Raw genomic sequence first — 19084 nt, 5'->3', positions numbered from 1 at the left:
ATTCCCCCCGTGTCCGTGCATGTATTGTGGTGTTTGTTCTGGTACCGTGTTCCATCCTTTGTGTTCTGTATTCTCCTCATCCCCTCGTGTATTTCTTCTTGTTCTCTGCCTCTCTCTGTGCTCCTCTCTGTGTACTCTGTGTTGTGTTTAAGGTCCACATCTTAGTGTCAGTATTTTCAGTTTCGTGTCCTCCCCGCTCTGTCATAGGTGATTGTCCTCAGCTGTGTTCCCCGTGTGTTCCCACTTCCCTCATTACCTTCTGTGTATTTATGTCAGAGTATCCCTTTGTTCCGTGTTGCGTCGTCCCTCTAGGTTGTGTGCATTCCCTCGTGTCTTCCCAGTGCCTCAGCTCTAGTTTCTCCTAAGTATAGTTTTGTATGTCTATGTTCCTATTAATAAAGACCTGCCTTTTGAGTTATCCCCGCGTGTCCTGAGCCGTGCATTTGGGTCCTCTCTCGCCTTCACACAGCCGCCGCATGACAGATACGGTACTATAAGGTCATTAAGATAAGATGGGGCCTGACTATTCAAGACCTTGTATGTGAGGAGCAAGATTTTGACTTTAATTCTGGATTTCACAGGGAGCCAATGGAGGGAAGCCAATACAGGAGAAATATGATCTCTCTTTCTAGTCCCTGTCAGGACTCTTGCTGCAGCATTTTGGATTAACTGAAGGCTTTTCAGGGTGTTTTTAGAACATCCTGATAAAAACGAATTATCAAGCAATATCAGTATGTGCCATTGTCATAAGGTTTGCTGTGTCTCCCATCAAAGTCTCAAGAGCATGGAGGGGGCAAACACTTTTACACAAGGCGATGTAGGTTTGGATTTTTCCCCCTTAATAATAAACACCTTCATTTAGAGACTGCATTTTGTATTTACTTGTTGTCTTTGTCTAATATTTACATTTGTTTGATCTGAAACATTTAAGTGTGACATGCATAAAAAAAGGAAATCAGGAAGGGGGCAAACACTTTCACACTGCTGTAAATGACAAATGTGTCTGTTTACCACTTTTTATTGTAGACATTTATCTTTTTTTTATGACTACAGTTTAAAACAAAAAACAAAAAATTGGATAGTCTGGGCAATGAGCTAATAGAACTTTTTCTGTGATTTTACACATTTTGTGTAGAAAAACAGTTTAATGTGCAACTCCTTTACCCTAACAGAAAGGAGAGTTTCACTGGTCCGGCCCACTTAAGATCAATGTAAAATGAGTTTGACACCCCTGCCTCTAGTGTTTATACTCGGAAGTTAAAGTGGGCTGGAAGGAGTTCAGGTGTCCGCAAGTTTTGATTGTGGTACTTAAGAATCTAGTTAGTGATACATAAGGAGATTTTGTCACACAGTGTGTTGCTAGCTAAAGGTAAAGCTGCTGTATTTCATGGGGAGAGAAAGTGTGAGATAAATTCATTCAGAGATCCAGAAAGTTGTAGGAAGACAGACAGGATAGGAGAGGAAGAAGACAGGCTAGAGTTAAAGATAAGCACTGCTCAGTGAGGCTTGATAAACTGCAGATTTAAAGCTTGCAAGTGATGTCACAATTTTAATCAAGTACCATAAGGTGAACCAGATTATAAGGCGCACTGTCGATGAATGGGTCTGTCTTCATACATAAGGCGCACCGGATTATAAGGTGCATTAAGCAAAACAAAATAGTCAGATAAGCCAAACTTTACTCAACTCATTCTTCTTGCTTCCTCCACTTCTGTACCATTGATTCATTAATGTTGAATTCTCTCGCAGCAGCTCTATTCCTATGTTGTTGCAGTATATTAATGACTAACCTCGCATCGTGGATGGATTATCTCAGTTGTTCTCCTGACTGAAGTTGGGTCTGTTTACAGCATCCTGCCATGGGATTGCATTTGTCCCTACCCATCGGGAACCCTCATGTTAACTTTTATCGAGTGGAAAAAAGTTTGCATTCATCCTCCAGCTTCACTGTGCTTATGTTATGCTAAGTCGCTATGCTAAGTCGCTAGCGATCACGTAGCACACCATTATATACCAGCTAGCCCAACTTCAGTAACCCTACAAACGTCACTGCCGTTTAGTTTTCTGTCTTCATTTATGTTGGAAGTGATAGCAGAGCTGTACGTTTTAATTTTTTCACAAATCCCTCAGTCAGAACATGCTATATCATGTTTAGGTCGAAACTAGCAAGCTAACTTCCTGCTAACTTCTAACTCTGTTAAATTTAATAGATTCTGTTTTCATGGAAGCCTGGATGTTAAACTTAATTGTTACACCGGATAAAGCAGCAATTCTGATCATTTTATTAAAGATGAAAGAATTTAGACAGTTTTTAAATCTCAATCATGCCGCAGTGTTCGTTTGACTTTGGGAGCAGAGTTTGGACCCAGATTACTCCGCAAGGCTCCTGACTACGATAGCTGTAATGCTCCTATAATCCATCAAGTGGAGCGGTCTCGTAGCTTACCAAAGTCGTACTAAAACAGTTTTTTTAATCCATGTACTAATGTTGTTTTATTATTATATTAGTATAGCGTAAGGTTCCGTTACCTTTGTACAAAAATGTTTAGTAGAATTTTTCTTCAACAAGCTACTTTTTACTTACTACTTTGAGTGCATTTCAGAGACTACTTTTTCACAGTAAAGAAATTACTTCAGTACTTCAACCTTTACAGGAGTATTTTTTAACCCAGGTATCTATACTTCTATTTAGGTAAAGAAAGTCTGTACTTTTGCTACCTCTGAAGGTAGCTGAGTTAAAATTCACAAGAGAGGTGCAGGACGGGTGGAGAGGAGATGAGTATCAGGAGTGATTTGTGACAGAAAGATACCACCAAGAGTGAAAGGGAAGGTTTACAAGATGGTTAGTGGGACCAAATAAGATGTATAATTTGGAGATGGTGTGATTTTTATTGGGAGAGAGCAGAATGGACAAGATTAAAAACTAATATATCAGAGGGAGAGCTAAAGTTAAGTGATTTGGAGACAAAGGTAGAGGGGCAAGGTGGAGACGATAGTACATTAATTGCACAAAGGATGTTGAACATTAAGCTACTAGGGAGGAGTTAAAGAGGAAGACCTCAGAGGACAATTATGTAGTAAAGGAGGACATGCAGAGGGTTGGTGTGAGAGAGGAGAAGCTATGGATTGGGTGAGATGGAGGAAGATGATCCAGTGTGCCAAACCCTAAAGCAAGAAGTCAAAAAAAGAAAACAAAAATGTTGGTGATATTGCTCCATCAGTACTTTTAAGGATTACACTTTTTTTCCCCAAGAAAAATATCAGCGTCCTTTATAGACTTTAGACAGTTGTTAGAACCCACAGTCTTCACACAAATATGTATCTTAAATTCAACAGTCATATGTTCTGGTGCATCTTAATAAAACTTAAGCTCATTAGGCAGTATTTGCTTTGACGAAGGTTGAACTTCTTCCATAACCTAAGCCTATTATTGTTTGTAAAGCACAGATACTGTTTTAAATTAATTCTCTGCAATTCGCAGGATGAAGTGGTGGCTTCTCTGCTGGCTGGTGTTTTTTCTGTCACACCAACCTTCTGCATGTCCTCGTTCAACACCAGTCTGTAAGAAGAAACCACGTTCACAAGGTCAGGGTTTCTGCAAGGACAAGTGTACGAAAAGTGGTAAGATGCTTTAATATTAATATTTAAGGCTCATGTTTCCATGCTTCAGGTTATAAGTATCCCCCCACACACACATCTTTTTGATTGGATAAAACAGCAATTAAGAATATACAAAAGTTTTCAGGTGAAACTGTGGTTCATTCTCCAGGACTTAATAACTTGAAAATGTGCACATTTCCTTTATTTTCATTTATAGCATGTCCTGAGCCAAAAAAAGACTGTAAGACAGAACATGATAAAGATAACGGTTGTAGCAGTAAACAGGAAAATGGTAAGGAATTTTAATTTTAATAGATTTTTTAATTAAGTGTCCCCCACACAAACACACACAGACACACACACATACTCAAATCTCTGTGATTGGATAAAACAGTAATTAAGAATGTACAAAGGTTTTCAGGTGAAACTGTGATACATTCTGTAGGACTTTAAAATAACTTGAATGTATTGAAAATGTGTATATGATTTTTTTTTAACAGGGCGTGGCAAATGCTGTATGGACCTTTCAGACAACATTTTGAAAAACGGAAGCTGTAATGACGCTGTCAAGTAAACACTTTCCTTCTAAATAGCAACAAACTTTTAATTTTTTGGAGATTTATATTTGGAAAAACTCTTAAATCAAACATGTATATAGGAGCAAAATCAAAAGGGTTGAGATGTTAATGTATTTAAGATGGTTTATGGCAAGTGTGTCAAACTCAATCACACAAGGGGCCAAAACCCAAAGCACACTTTAGTTCACAGGCCAAACAGGATATGCATTTATTGAACAGATTATTTAACTTAAAAATAACAAAAAAAAAAAATACATCCTGTCAAATGTATACAAATTTAAAATATGAACAAAAATAATGAAAATAAAAACAAACATTGTGCTTTTAGGTAGTAGTTAAAATAATAAGTCAAAACATTCTGTTTTCTCTGCTCTTATGCCATTCTGTCAGAGCTGCATGCTTGGCATCTTTTCTTGGCAGAGTTCATTTATGTTTGGATAGTAAACCTAGTGTTAAGGAGATTCTCAGAATGGACTGCAGGCGTTGATCAGTGACACAACTTCTGTGTGATGTTTTGTTAAGAGAACAGCTTCTCACACAGATATGTGATGCCAAACATGGAGCATTGCTTCAGGAATGAAGCGAGTGACCTGTGTGGACCCCACAGTGTCGTACTACTCACTAGTGTCCCATTCTACTGCCACTCTATCAGCTCCATCTGAATCTGTAAAAATGCAATTTCAAAAAAAATGCAATTTCCAAAGGGTTGTGATGCAGCTCAAAATTACTTTTCTGTTCCTGGCTTTCTTTCCAAAGCATCCTGTAAACTCATAAGTGCAGCTTCACTTCAAACTCCTTCACTGCATCATACACATCAGTGATCATGCAAGTCTTGTCCTCAGAGTTGAAGGTTTAAGATGCTGAGATGATTAGTTATGTCAGCCAGAAACACCAGCTCACATTTCCCCCTCTTATCCTGCAGAGCTCTGCCTTTTACTTTACTGTCCATGAACTGGCAGATTTCCTCATCCAGCTCACAAACTCTTTTCCCTAACTTAGTCACTGCACCTTTGTAAAATACACAATGTTGCCAAACTCTAAATCTATTTTTCCAGGTTGTGACCCGCTGGCCTTGAGTTTGACACCTTTGTTCTGTGGTGTGAAATTAATTTAAGATTTTTAAACAGAATGAGGCATTCTAATGTTTTCTTTTCCTTTTCAACAAGGACCATTGAGGAGCTACAACAAATTCTAGAGGAAGAAGAAATTAACGGGACCAGTTCATCAATGATTTCTGACAGTGTTGTTGCCCTACAGTATAAACCCAATGGTACCTTTGAAGGGCTTGACATTTATGCCAGCAATAATCAGGTTTTTAAAAAATAATAATTACATTAATTAAAAATAATTGCAGACTGTAATTTTTGTGACACTGACATTTTAAGTTGTTCACAATTTTTTGGCAGCAAAACTGCCAATATCTGTTTTGTCTACAATTTTGCTCTTGAAAACTCCTGGGAATATTTGAGTTTATATCCTATTGATTTCCAAATGTGCATGTATTTTCCCTAGGCAACAAAACAGCTTGTTAATTATTGCTTATACTATGAAATATCTCAACATTTGCTTTATGGGTTAAACTTTCCTGCTGCTTTGCATTTCGGAGTCTGTGAATCTTAATGACTTTCCTCTAGTTCCACAAATTTGGCATCATTTTGACTAAAATGGCTGAACAGCAGTGATCAATTTCCATTAAATTTATAATACATGTTTAGATGTATGCTAAGTTAAGCATAATATTACTGTTATTCACATCCAATTCTGCTGTTACTGTTTTTGGCACTTTGATGCTGATGCAGGTAAGCCCAGGCCCGCCTCCTCCCAGCAGCACAGTGAGAGTTCAGCTGCCGAGTGAACTGAAAGCTGGACCGAACAACAAGGTTGTGTTCTGCATGATTAAGTGGCCTGAAACAAACCAGGTCAGAAATTAAACTTTGTTATACAAAATTTTGAATTTATTACAGGCATAGATTTTTCACTGTAAATTAAACTACTATTGTTTGTTGATTTAGCTTGTTTTAGCCAAGTAAGATTACTAAAAAAATATTTGTAAATTTGAGCCATATTTATTTTACCCTCCGTTTATTAAATATTATTTATCATTAAGAAACCTTTGTCATACTATCTTGATGACGGACCTTCATCTGAGCACTCAAACCTGCCACCAAAATCTACATGAGTCCCTAACAGTGTAGTAGACAGGACACCACAATTTAAACTATTTGCTTTCTAACTGTAGACTTAACAAGCTCACCTAAACCATGTACACCGAGCAGCCACCTGCTGTTTTAGGCTCTCTGTATGTGGTCAAATCACCCTGAGGGTTGGCAGCAGACAATATAATGTGGTTAGACAGCCAGCACTGACAGGGCTCAGCTCAAGTCACTTTATTAAAAAAAAAGCAAATAAACATATAAGGATATTGTCACGGCCGCTGGGGCGAGCTGTGTGGTGAAGGAGGGAAAGGACCCAAAATGCAGGCAGTTGACTGGTGATGAGAGTGATGTTTTATTTACAGAAGTGGCAGTGACAGAACAGGCAGTGAGGAATGACAAATGACTGGAGAAACCTAAACTGGGAAAACTAAGTAACGAACCTGAGAACATACGAAACGGGGTGCGGGGCAGAGAGACGCAGAGAGAGGAACGAAACACCATGGAACACAGACGAACCGGCAACAAGCAGGAGAACACACAGGGCTTAAATACACACAGCAGTAATCAGGGGATGAGAGACAGGAGGGCAACACACCAGGGAGAAGTCAGGGCTAACGAGACAGAGGGAGCGAAGCTGGACACACAGACATTAGACAGGAACATGAACCTCCAAAGTAAAACAGGAAACAAGACACACTTTACTAGGACACGGACTCGACAGAGTGAGACAGACTAGACACTGAACTAAACCTGCAATAACAACAAAATACAACCCAAACATTAATCCTAATACAGAAACACACCAGAATAACAGAAACACAGATTCATAATAAAAATCAAAGCACCAGAGAGACATAAGGAACAATCCATCATTCAAAAATAAACCAAAACATAAGGAACTCAAAATGCTGGGTCGAACCGACCCAGAACCATGACAGATATATGCATAACTGACGCTTGAGAAGTAAAGCAGGAGACAAATAACAGATTTTTTTTACTCAGTGCAGACCTCTAAAGAAGCTAGAACAGCTTAAGTAACACCGACATAAATGCTCCAGGGTCTCATAGTTTTCTGTAGTAAAACACTGCATTGCAATGAAATCAATTTTACACACTTCACCTGTCAATTGTTTTGATTTAGCTGCTGTTGGGAAATCAGTTTTACCCCGGTTCTTTTTTATTCCTCGGGCCTCCAGAGACGCACCGGACCCAGTAGTCATTTTTACAAAATCTTTATTCATCTTTATTCATCTTCATTTAAGCATGCACTTCTAGAAGGGAAGACGAGGCCGGTGTCCCTCTGAAACAATCTTCACCTCTTTGTTAGTTACAGCCAGCTTTATAGAAACGACCCCATCATAAAGCCCCCACAGTGTGCTGCAAACTCTGTGTCTGTGTCTATGTGCACGAGCACGTGAGTGACTGTGTGCGCATACCTGGTATGTGTGTGCACGTGAGTGTGCATGTGGATGTGTGAGTGTAACAGTTTAAGCACTGTGTGTGTGTACGTGACTCCCTGCTGGTCATAAAAACCCCCTCTCTCTTCCAGACCACAGTTATCAAGTTACAAATGTTGAGACCCCCACACAGGTATCCCCGGAGGAATTTCCACTTAACATTAACTCCTCTTTGTCTTACTTTCACAGTTCAATTGGGGGAGGGTCTCCTAAGATCTACTCCTAAGTTCATGACACAGTCAGGCCTTTATTTATATCCAGGGCATATATAGTAGTGTCTCCACCATAATTCTACATTCTATCTAACACATTTCTAAACTTTAAAATAAGCTAAACATTCCTACAAATCCCCCTTTTTATCTGCCCTATGGCAGATAAAACTACACTAAATCTTTCACCATAATGTTTTCATACTGTGTCTCCCCATTTCCCAAAAGTGGCATCCTGGTGTCTGCCTTTGTATCAGATTCTCCCACAGCACGATTAATGTGTCTTATGAACAAGGCTCTGATACAAGGCACACAACGACACCCACACGTCGCTAATATTGCAGTAAAAACAGACAAAGAAACCATAATTGACATAAGGAAACCTTTCCATTGCCCAAAGACAGAGGTCATCCACGCTTCCAGCAGGTTATCCACTCCCGAATGCCCATACATTGTGGTGGACAACGTCCTTAGGCCTTCCAGAACTCGGGTCACAGAGCCATCGGGAACTGTGTTATTTGGAATAAAAGTACAATACATATCCCCAAACATAGCGCAAACGCCCCCTTTTTCTCCCAACAACATATCTAACGCCATCCGATTTTGTACTGCCATTAAAGATGTTGGACCCAACTGCTCAGCAGGCCCTTCAACTGCGTCCCTGGTAAGGTTTGCCAGTCTCAGGACATTATAGTGCACATAATTGATACGATCCACATTCTTATTTGGAGTTACTGGAAAAAATGCAGAAATTATGGGAAGCTTTTCAAATCCTCCACCAATTTGGTCCGCTACCTTAAATTCATTAGGCACACCCCTAGGAACCCCAATAGCATCTATGTATGTTGGTGATCCTATTGTAAGGTCAAACGATCCTGGTGACCGTTTGGCCAACACATGACGTCTGCGCGTGACTGTCAGTTGAGCGGTGCCGGGCTTACCCAGCCGCACCCCCTTTTCTCCTACTAAAACGAGAGGTGCACCTATACGTACCATGGCACAGAGACCAAAAGTCCCACTAGGAATTCTAACATACAATCTGTACCCACCACAATAATAATACAAACCAGCACGTGCCCACAGGCTTATTTCGGTGCCGGTGTCTCTTGATAGCTTTCCTCTGGCCAGGTACGTCACAGTGCACCAATCGGCGTTAATCTCCCCGGCCTCATGCTCATGTCTGTTTCACTACGTTTGGTTCGCTTCACCGTGGCCTGTGATGGTGGAGTCGCCGGAGTGGATTCAGGTCTGTCTCTGGGCAATTCACTTAGAAGAAAAATCACAGTTACAATAACAACAGTTGTGTAAGGAGCTTGGAAAGAAAAGCGTCTGGACTTCTTTAAGTTGCTTGAAGACGTTTCACCTCTCATCCGAGAAGCTTCTTCAGTTCTAAGGTCAAATGGCCGAGAGTCCCAGATTTAAACCCAGTGGGAGTATTCCCCAAAGAGGGACAAAGGACCCCCTGGTGATCCTCTAATCACATGAGACAAGGTGTGAAAGCGGGTGTGGGACCTAATCATCCAGGGTTTCGGGTGAGCTCATTGTGAAACCTGGCCCCACCCTATCATGTGAATTCCTGAGGTCAGATGGCCCAGGATGTGAGTGGGCGTTAAGGCGTCTGGGAAGGGATCTCAAAACTGGATTATAGATGGCAGACAGTTGGTGTCGTAAACCACTGCCTCTGTTCAAAGATGGTCGCTCACAGTGGACATAGATGGCCTCTTTCACTCCTCTTTCAAACCATCTGTCCTCTCTGTCCAAAATGTGAACATTGGCATCCTCGAAAGAGTGACCTTTATCCTTTAGATGCAGATGAACTGCTGAGTCTTGTCCCGTGGAGGTGGCTCTTCTATGTTGTGCCATGCGCTTGTGAAGTGGCTGTTTGGTCTCTCCAATGTAGAGGTCTGGGCATTCCTCGCTGCACTGTACAGCATACACCACGTTGTTAAGTCTGTGTTTTGGAGTTTTGTCTTTCGGGTGAACCAGTTTGTGTCTGAGTGTGTTGCTGGGTCTGAAGTACACTGGGATGTCGTGCTTGGAGAAAACTCTCGTGAGTTTCTCTGATACACCGGCTACTGATACACCCTATGTAGCCGGTGTATCAGAGAAACTCAGGAGAGTTTTCTCCAAGCACGACATCCCAGTGTACTTCAGACCCAGCAACACACTCAGACAGAAACTGGTTCACCCGAAAGACAAAACTCCAAAACACAGACTTAACAACGTGGTGCATGCTGTACAGTGCAGCGAGGAATGCCCAGACCTCTACATTGGAGAGACCAAACAGCCACTTCACAAGCGCATGGCACAACATAGAAGAGCCACCTCCACGGGACAAGACTCAGCAGTTCATCTGCATCTTAAGGATAACGGTCACTCTTTCGAGGATGCCAATGTTCACATTTTGGCCAGAGAGGACAGATGGTTTGAAAGAGGAGTGAAAGAGGCCATCTATGTCCACTGTGAGCGACCATCTTTGAACAGAGGCGGTGGTTTACGACACCAACTGTCTGCCATCTGTAATCCAGTTTTGAGATCCCTTCCCAGACGCCTTAACACCCACTCACATTCTGGGCCATCTGACCTCAGGAATTCACATGATAGGGTAGGGCTAGGTTTCACAATGAGCTCACCCGAAACCCTGGATGATTAGGTCCCACACCCGCTTTCACACCTTGTCTCATGTGATTAGAGGATCACCAGGGGGTCCTTTGTCCCTCTTTGGGGGATACTCCCACTGGGTTTAAATCTGGGACTCTCGGCCATTTGACCTTAGAACTGAAGAAGCTTCTCGGATGAGAGGTGAAATGTCTTCAAGCAACTTAAAGAAGTCCAGACGCTTTTCTTTCCAAGCTCCTTACACTACGATGACCTGGATGACTGAGAACCTTCACAGACAATAACAACAGTTATCACACCTAACACTACCGTTTCTCTCCAATTACCCCTCAACCAGCCTAGAGAAGTTGACATGATATAAATGTAGATGAAAGGCTTGTCTGTTTACATCTCTCCCTCACAAAAGGCTTCTCTGCAGTGCATCAAATCATTTGTGCTGTTCACAGAATCACAATTCCATCGCTGGACTTCCTCTGCGCTGTCACTTTTAGAGCTTGGCACGCTTTCTCCATCCCTCGATTCTCACGTTCCAATGCTGCTGAAGATTTTAAGGTAGAGCACGTCGTACACCTTAGTTGTCTTCCTCAACGTCAACGTTGACACTCTTTCATTTTATTTAAGATTTTGCTGTGCAGAGTCTCCTCATGACGATCTCCTGCGCAATGTCTGCTGTGCTGAAGGTGATCTCTGATCCTCCTGAAGACTCTCTCCTGGCCTCAGCTCCCATCTTGTGGACGATCCTCTCAGTCACTGCTTCTCATCATGGCACCTCACGACATCTAGAGATTAAAAATAACACTCCTCTCGCCACATAGCTTTCACCATGTGTCAACTCCCCAATGAGACATGTACAAGAATGTTGCACCGTCTCTCTAAAACAATCTCCAGGGTTTCCCAGTTAGAGCAGCCATACTCCAGCCTGTAACCCTGTGTAAAAACATCAGTCGGCAGTTACATGTTTAGCTTATTTAACTCCCAGCTCCACCTGGAGCCCGTATCCTGGAAGACAACGTCTGTTAAATCAAACTTCACATTTTCAACCAACTATAGATCATAAGAATAATAAAGTATTCAGCATAAAAGACAAGTATCATGTGCAGATTTTCTCAAATCATCAAATCACTATTATTGCCATAATTTGTCCCAAATCATGAATCATCCCAATTTAGTCCACAATTTAATCGGTGACCTTCCTTAAGGCTTAAGCAATGTCACTCCACTCATTTTATCATTATGAGCTTAATAGTGGCCAGCTAATGAGCCCATATTAAACTATTCCATAAACACTGCATCTCTTATTGTTTTCTCATGTCACTTGTCTGTTTTCTGCTGAATCCTCTACATGCACTCTTAGAAAAACAAACATTAACAACACACATGGACAATCCTGATGGTCAGGCGCAGGTCGACAGGTTCCAGAGGTGCTGTAAAAGGTCATAAAGTTAAGCCTGCTGTAAAAATAATGACACTGGTTTCAACACAGGATGTGTTTCACACTATTTTCACTTCTCCCCTGTAATATTCAACATTTTCCCAACAACACAGTGTAATAGCATAATCAACTCATAACCTGTAAACACAGTTTTCTTCCCACATAAACCCAGCAATCCTGTAGTAGAAAGAACATCAACCATTAGTGTGTCCTGCCGTAACTCACATAATCAAACACATGATTAACTCTCTGCTGTAGAAAATAAATGTAAACGTTAACGGTGTGCACAAGCCCATGAATAACACACCCCTGATAGATTCATAAACACAGAAAGTGGCATTTAAAAGGTTAAATCGTCACACAACCTAGGATGCTGCTGTCGTCTTCCCGCTCCTGTAAAAGGAAACACACATAAATTCATCCACCCTTTTGTCCTGTCTAGGTGGAGGTTAACCTTGAGTAGTGGTCAAGTCTTGTCAGCTTTTGTCAGCTTTTACCAGTCAGTCAGTTTTTTCTCTTTCACTCATTCATTCATTCATCCATTCTTTCTTTGCTGATAGTGGAAATTATCGTCGCATTTTCATTTCCACCCACAGCAAAATGACGTCATTTCAAAAAGAAAAAGAAGAATTTTAGGTCGGATTACCTCGGTCAATCCTTTTTGGGCAGGGACTCTCATTTTCTAATTGTTCCAAATAAGCGGCTTTCTCCAGAGCCCATTGTAATTTTTTGGAGAAACTCACTTGCAACGGTTTTCTCGACGTGTCGTATAGCGCTTTTAATTCCCGTCGTGCGGATCTGCTTAAAGAAAAGAAATTCACAAACACAAGTCAGTGCACTGTTCAAAAACAAAAAATAAAATAAAATAAAAATAACAAACAAAACTGTCAAACAAAACTCCCAGTGCACTGTCCAAAAACAAAATAAAAATAAAAATAACAGATCAAAATGAAAAACAAAATTAAATAAAAATACAGAAGCCCGGTCTTAGGACTTGTCCCAGAATATTCTTTTTCTAATAGGTGAAAACACACCAAGTCTAAGAGTTGGTGCCATGGTAAAACCTTCCCCATACATTAGAAACAAAAAAACAAAACAAAACAAAAAATCTGCTAGTTTTATTCATTTAAACTCTGGCTGCAGGATTCTGTTCACCCCTGTTATCATGTTCCCCAAAATAATACTAATTCAGTTGTCTATGTATCACTTCTCAACCCACTCAATAAACCAGACAGGATGATGGTAACAGGATTGCCTACTTAAAATTGTGTTTGATCCTAATGACCTTCATTGTGTGTGTGTGTTAGTCAGGTTAATACATTTACTATTTCTGTGTGTCCATTTATGTACCTTCCCCCTTTTTTCTGAAACAAAACTCCGTTCAATCCAAGTTTTGTTTCAGAAACATCTAAATAAAAATCTCTGTCATAGTCAGGCACAGCTAAACCCCAGATGCTTGCAGGTTACCATTGGCAACCACGCTGTGTGTTATTAACCCCTTCTACCAATACCCTCTTTTGATGTGTAACACTTTATGTATGATTTTGTATTCTCTGTAGTGCATATCATGTACATGTGTGGTGTTGTCTGTCCATTTTCTCTAAGAGTACACTTGAATACCTCAGTGCTTGTCTTCCTCCCCCTTTTGTGGTGGTCTGGACACTTTGTCAATTCTCCACTTCAAGGCAGTCGCTTGTCTCCCTGGATTCCTTAACCCAATTTCATTCCCCACACTAAAACAGCATTCATCTGTCCTCACCTGCTCCTTTCTCCTCTCCCACTTTGCTGTCCAATGGCAGTCAGTTCTCTTCAGCTTTGTCCCGTGTATTCTCCCACTGTCTCTTTCATTGCCATCTTGCTCCAAACATGGCAAGTGTCAAACTCCAACAATCTTCTCAAAAGTCCTTCACACACCGTGAAGTTGCAGCTTGCTGGAAACGCGTCTCCATTCATCCAATCAAGATGATGGATCTTCTCTTTCTGATGCCGTCTGCCCATAGTGCTGCTGGAACTCTCTGCTCAGGTCTCTGGTATTGTCTCTTGGACTGCTGTCCACTGTTGATGTTCATGCTTGTGCTTCTGGAACTGCACTCTGTGTCTTCAGGGAGAGATTAGCTTCCTTGGAGCTTGCTTTTTCAGGATGAGGACGGGAAGCTGCAAAACAATTCAGCCATAAATTCTGGCTGGGTGTTTCTATTTTTTTTGTTTCTAATGATCTTAACCTACAATTTTCTTCCGACTGCTGCCCGTGGAGAATTGATCCAGGTCCGTTCCCCACCTGTAATCGACAGACTGAGAGACTTTCATTATTCACTGTGACTGCATATGTTTTCATCACTCCTAAAGCAACACATCGCCGCTTATTTGGTTTTGAACTCTACTGACTTTAAACCCCAACAATGAAATTTTATTTGTTCTTAACCACAAACACAAAAACTTCTTGATGTTATTGTTAATTATTTTCACCCACAATACTCCAAATTATGTTTTCTTTTGTGTCCAGCAGGGGAAGAAGGTGACCTGTAGTGTCACTGCTTCCCCCAGTTGGAGACAATTTCCCACTCACACTTACACACTTTTATTTTCTTTTTCTTTTTTTTTCTCATTATTTTCTGTCTCTTTTCTCTCTCTCTTTTTTTTTAACCCATTGTTTTACACCCACACATTAATCCTGTTTACTCACTCCTCCAACCTCATTTTCCTTTCACCCCAACAGCTCTCACACAGTCAGCAATCAAATTCTCCATTCATCCTTGAGTACTTGGTGACATTAAATGTCACTGTTAATTTTATCAATTTTATCAATTCATTTATCATTAACTTAACACTAATCCACTGTTTAGTTTTATTTATTTATTTTAGTTCATTTTCTCCTATTTGATCACTTTGATTTCTTAACTATTCTTATTTCACAGAAAATCAACTAATCTACTTTGTCTCCCTTTTTGTCATCAAGTAATTCACACACACTCACAGCCTGGTCACTCGCCCCCACCTTTCTTTCTCTCTCACTCACACACACACACATTTTACTCCTCCTTTGTTCCACCTGTGAACCCACCCCTCGAGGCTGGCTCACACACACCTCATGCTTCTCACAGTCCTATTCAAACTTTCTGCGAGACACCTTCTCCGCTGTGATTCAGGACAACGCCCTAATCAGCACAAAGAGTGGAAACAACCAAACAAAAGGCAAGAAACAAAAAAAAAAAAAAAAGCGCAAACACCGGAGCCCGGAAAGCAACACAACAAAATACAGGCTCACAACAGGCACAGGCGACCAGGAAAAACAGTTCAAACAAAAAGTTCAGGGGGCCATCCACGACGGCAATGACGTCCAGTCATTGGCCTGGAAAGTGGCCGGACAGGACGTGCAGGGCGAGCAGGCCAGACAGGACGTGCAGGGCGAGCAGGCCGGACAGGACGTGCAGGGCGAGCAGGCCGGACAGGACGTGCAGGGCGAGCAGGACGGGCAGGCCGGAGGGGCGAGGACGTGCAAACGGAGGCCTGGAAGGAGGCCGGCACTGTCGAGGCGCAGGCGCCGGAGCCAGAGATGGTGGCGCTGCAGGCGACGCTGATGAAGCCGGAGCTGGACCAGGCGACGCCGGAGCTGGACCAGGCGACGCCGAAGCCCCGGAGGCTGCAGCTGGACCAGGCGACGCCGAAGCCCCGGAGGCTGCAGCTGGCGAGGATGACGAGGCTGCAGCTGGCGAGGATGACGAGGCTGCAGCTGCCGGCCGGCCGGGCTCCTCGGGCCCTCCAGCGGAAGAGGCAGGAAGCTGGACGGGTCCCTCGGACTCTCCGGCGGAGACAGGTGGCTGTGACCGGACGGGTCCCTCGGACTCTCCGGCGGAGACAGGTGGCTGTGGCCGGACGGGTCCCTCGGACTCTCCGGCGGAGACAGGTGGCTGTGGCCGGACGGATCCCTCGGACTCTCCGGCGGAGACAGGTGGCTGTGGCCGGACGGGCCCCTCGGACCCTCCGGCGGAGACAGAAGGCCGGACGGGCCCCTCGGACCCTCCGGCGGAGACAGAAGGCCGGACGGGCCCCTCGGACCCTCCGGCGGAGACAGAAGGCCGGACGGGCCCCTCGGACCCTCCAGCGGCGGCAGGTTGCTGTGGCTGGACGGGCCCCTCGGACCCTCCAGCGGAGACGAACAAGGGCTGGTGCGGTTCTCCAGAACCCCCAGCGGGAACAGAAGGCTGGACGGGCCCCTCGGACCCTCCAGCGGGAACAAAAGGCTGGACGGGCCCCTCGGACCCTCCAGCGGAGACGAACAAAGGCTGGTGCGGTTCTCCAGAACCCCCAGCGGGAACAGAAGGCTGGACGGGCCCCTCGGACCCTCCAGCAGGAACAGAAGGCTGGACAGGTGACGGAGGAGAGGAGTGGCGGTGGCGAGGGCGCCGTTTCCTTCGGGATGAGGGAACCGGAACTGGTGGAGAAACAGACACCACCTCCTCATCCTCTGACCACATAGCTGCCAGGAAAGAGGCTGGTGAACGGACAGGCGAACAAGGTCCCAGCTGGTGTGTGGAAGGAGAGGAAGTCCATGGCAGCGTAGAGGCAGGTGGGGAGTGTGTGTCTGACTGAGGCAGCGATGGGGTAGATTTAGTGAGTGAGAGAGCAAGCTCACTAGCCCTGACTTGCTCTCTCCAGGCAGTAATGGTGCTATCCAACTTAGTGTCCTTAGCAAACTGAGAAAGCTGAGGGTTATGCCGTATGATGGCATCTACTGCACTTAGCCCGACTGCCATAGTCCGTAAATCCTGTGACTCGGCAATGCGGTCGAGCAGACTCACCATCCGCTCCATCTCAGCGTAGTACTCCGAGGAAAAAGAGTCTGCGGGGTCCATGTTCTGGTCGCGTTCTTCTGTTAGGTTAAGGCTGTGTGCAGACAGGAATAGGACCCAAGGTGCAGACTCCGGAGACCAAAGGTGAACTCAAAACAGCTTTAATACTGAACTCAAAAAGGGGTAACATAACATGACTGGAAAAAATCAAAATAAACTTAAACCAGAGGACTAACAGAACACACAGCTAAGTAAACGGTAGAACGCGACAGAGAGCACAGGAAAACACAGGGCTTAAATACGCAGAGGGAGTAATCAGGGAATGGGCAACAGGAGGGAAACACAGCTGGGGCAAATCAGGACTAACGAGACAAGGAGAGCAAAACCAGATACACTAACATGAGACATGGACTTTCAAAGTAAGACAGGAAACATAACAGACTCACAGGCAGGCATTATAACAAAGGGAACAAAGACGTGGGACCAGGGCAGACAGACACTGACTGGACGTGGGGATACAGCAAACAGGGGAGACAGCAACTCAGAATCACAGACAGAAAACCAGAACACTAAAACTCTAACAGAACCCACCCAGAGAATCTAAACTAAGAATAATCCAAAAACCCAAAAAGCAAAACTAGAATATAATGAAATAACAAACTCAAAGAACCAAAACACAAACCACTGGGTCGATGACCCAGGGATCCTAACAGCCCCCACTCTCATGCAGGTTATCAACCGCGACTAGGATCCAACACCTAGCTTTAGTTATTTAAGGCGCCCCCGGTGCCCAGGTCTCCACCCCGGCAAATCCCACGGACGCGTCCGACCGTGGGTGGAGTTGCCAAACTCGGAGCACACAGCTGTCAGCCGCGACGAGGCCTTAAACCCCGTTTTCTAACTAATAGTAACACACGTTTCCTGCTTTAACGCACGGAGGACGGATCACAACACCGCCACTTTTTTCCTAATAACTAAAACGGATGAAACACCGATTCTATTAATCCGTAACAAGCGTCTCCTGCTTTAACGCACTGAGATTTTCTTTTTCTTTTTTTTTTAACCTGTCCCGTTTGGTTCTTTTGCCATCAGAATTATTGTCTAAAGGCGAAGAAAGATGCCCAACGGATTTACTTTACCAAATTGACCATCCCAGCCTTGCCGTAATGGTCCATTTGATTCACCTTTTATTGTTTATTTTATTTTCACTTGCTGAATACGGGACAGAGTTGACTGGGGGAAAGAAAGGGGAGAAAGAAAGAGGGAAAGAAAAACAGCTGAGAAGAGGGACGGGGAAAAAGGGCAAAAAACAAAAACCAACAGAATAAGCAGACAAAAAATACATATATCGATCACCTGGATCACCTGTTGAGAAAGAAAAAAAGAAAGCAAGCAGAAGAAAACGAGAGTAATAAACAACATCACAATGATATATGGGAATATGACAGTAAATACTAAATATTAAACATTATTGTGCAGCACGTAAGATCGACAGCGCACAGTGTGCTTTGAAGTAAGAGCCAAAAAGGGTGTAGTTTGTGTGTGTGATCACCTGTGTGTACACCTGTGAGCATGGACGCGCTTGTTTTTTTTTTTTTTAAGGTTCCTTCATGTAATGATCTGCTAGAGGGTGTGGGGGGCCACTGCCCCGTCCTCCAGGGCATGAAGCAGGTATGGAGGAGATCAAAACTCCAGACATCCAGAGGCCCCCAGAACACAAGAGACCAAGGAAGACCAACATAGGGGCAGCCGCGCCACTATCCCAGAAAGAGCTGAGGAGAGTCCCAGATGAGGGGTCACTCAGCAGCCGCGGAGCAGAAGTCAGGGGGGGTTGCAGTGACATGCCCGTGAGCTCCGCCGGCAGCCAGCTGTGCCTGAGTGACCGAGCCCCAGGCCGAGGGCACCCCACCTCCGAAGTGGCCCGAGCGAGCCCCAGGCTCCAGGTCCCGATAAGCAGCCGCCAAGGAGTGAGCCGGTGTGTACCTGGGCGCCCATCCCCAGACACAAAGAACCACCAACGCACCGATGTCTGAGGGCGTCCGCCACCGGCAGGGGAAGTGGTGGGGGGAGATAGGCCTCCAAACCTTGGAGGGCCTGAGATGTCCCCAGAGAGGTGGCGTCTGATACCCAACCTGACATATAGACACAGACATACAGGCACGCACAGATACAAACATCCATTCCCACCCTCATGCTCTCATAAGCAATTACTCCACACTCAACCAACGTGGAGACAGACATAA

General features: G+C 43.8%; 1 protein-coding gene across 1 annotated transcript in view; it reads left to right on the top strand.

Annotated features, from left to right (window-relative positions):
* Positions 1-19084, top strand: part of LOC100706608 (adhesion G-protein coupled receptor G2) — a 57036-nt gene that overhangs the window by 18994 nt on the left and 18958 nt on the right. Inside the window, exons 2-6 of the mRNA XM_013268368.3 lie at positions 3482-3621; positions 3818-3892; positions 4101-4170; positions 5345-5489; positions 5978-6097. Coding sequence (XP_013123822.2) covers positions 3482-3621; positions 3818-3892; positions 4101-4170; positions 5345-5489; positions 5978-6097 — 550 coding nt within the window. The remainder of the gene's footprint in view (positions 1-3481; positions 3622-3817; positions 3893-4100; positions 4171-5344; positions 5490-5977; positions 6098-19084) is intronic.

Source organism: Oreochromis niloticus, linkage group LG1, assembly GCF_001858045.2.
Source record: "Oreochromis niloticus isolate F11D_XX linkage group LG1, O_niloticus_UMD_NMBU, whole genome shotgun sequence".
NCBI lineage: Eukaryota > Metazoa > Chordata > Actinopteri > Cichliformes > Cichlidae > Oreochromis > Oreochromis niloticus.
Note: the sequence above shows the minus strand (reverse complement) of the source record. Positions and strands in the feature narration are given on the sequence as shown.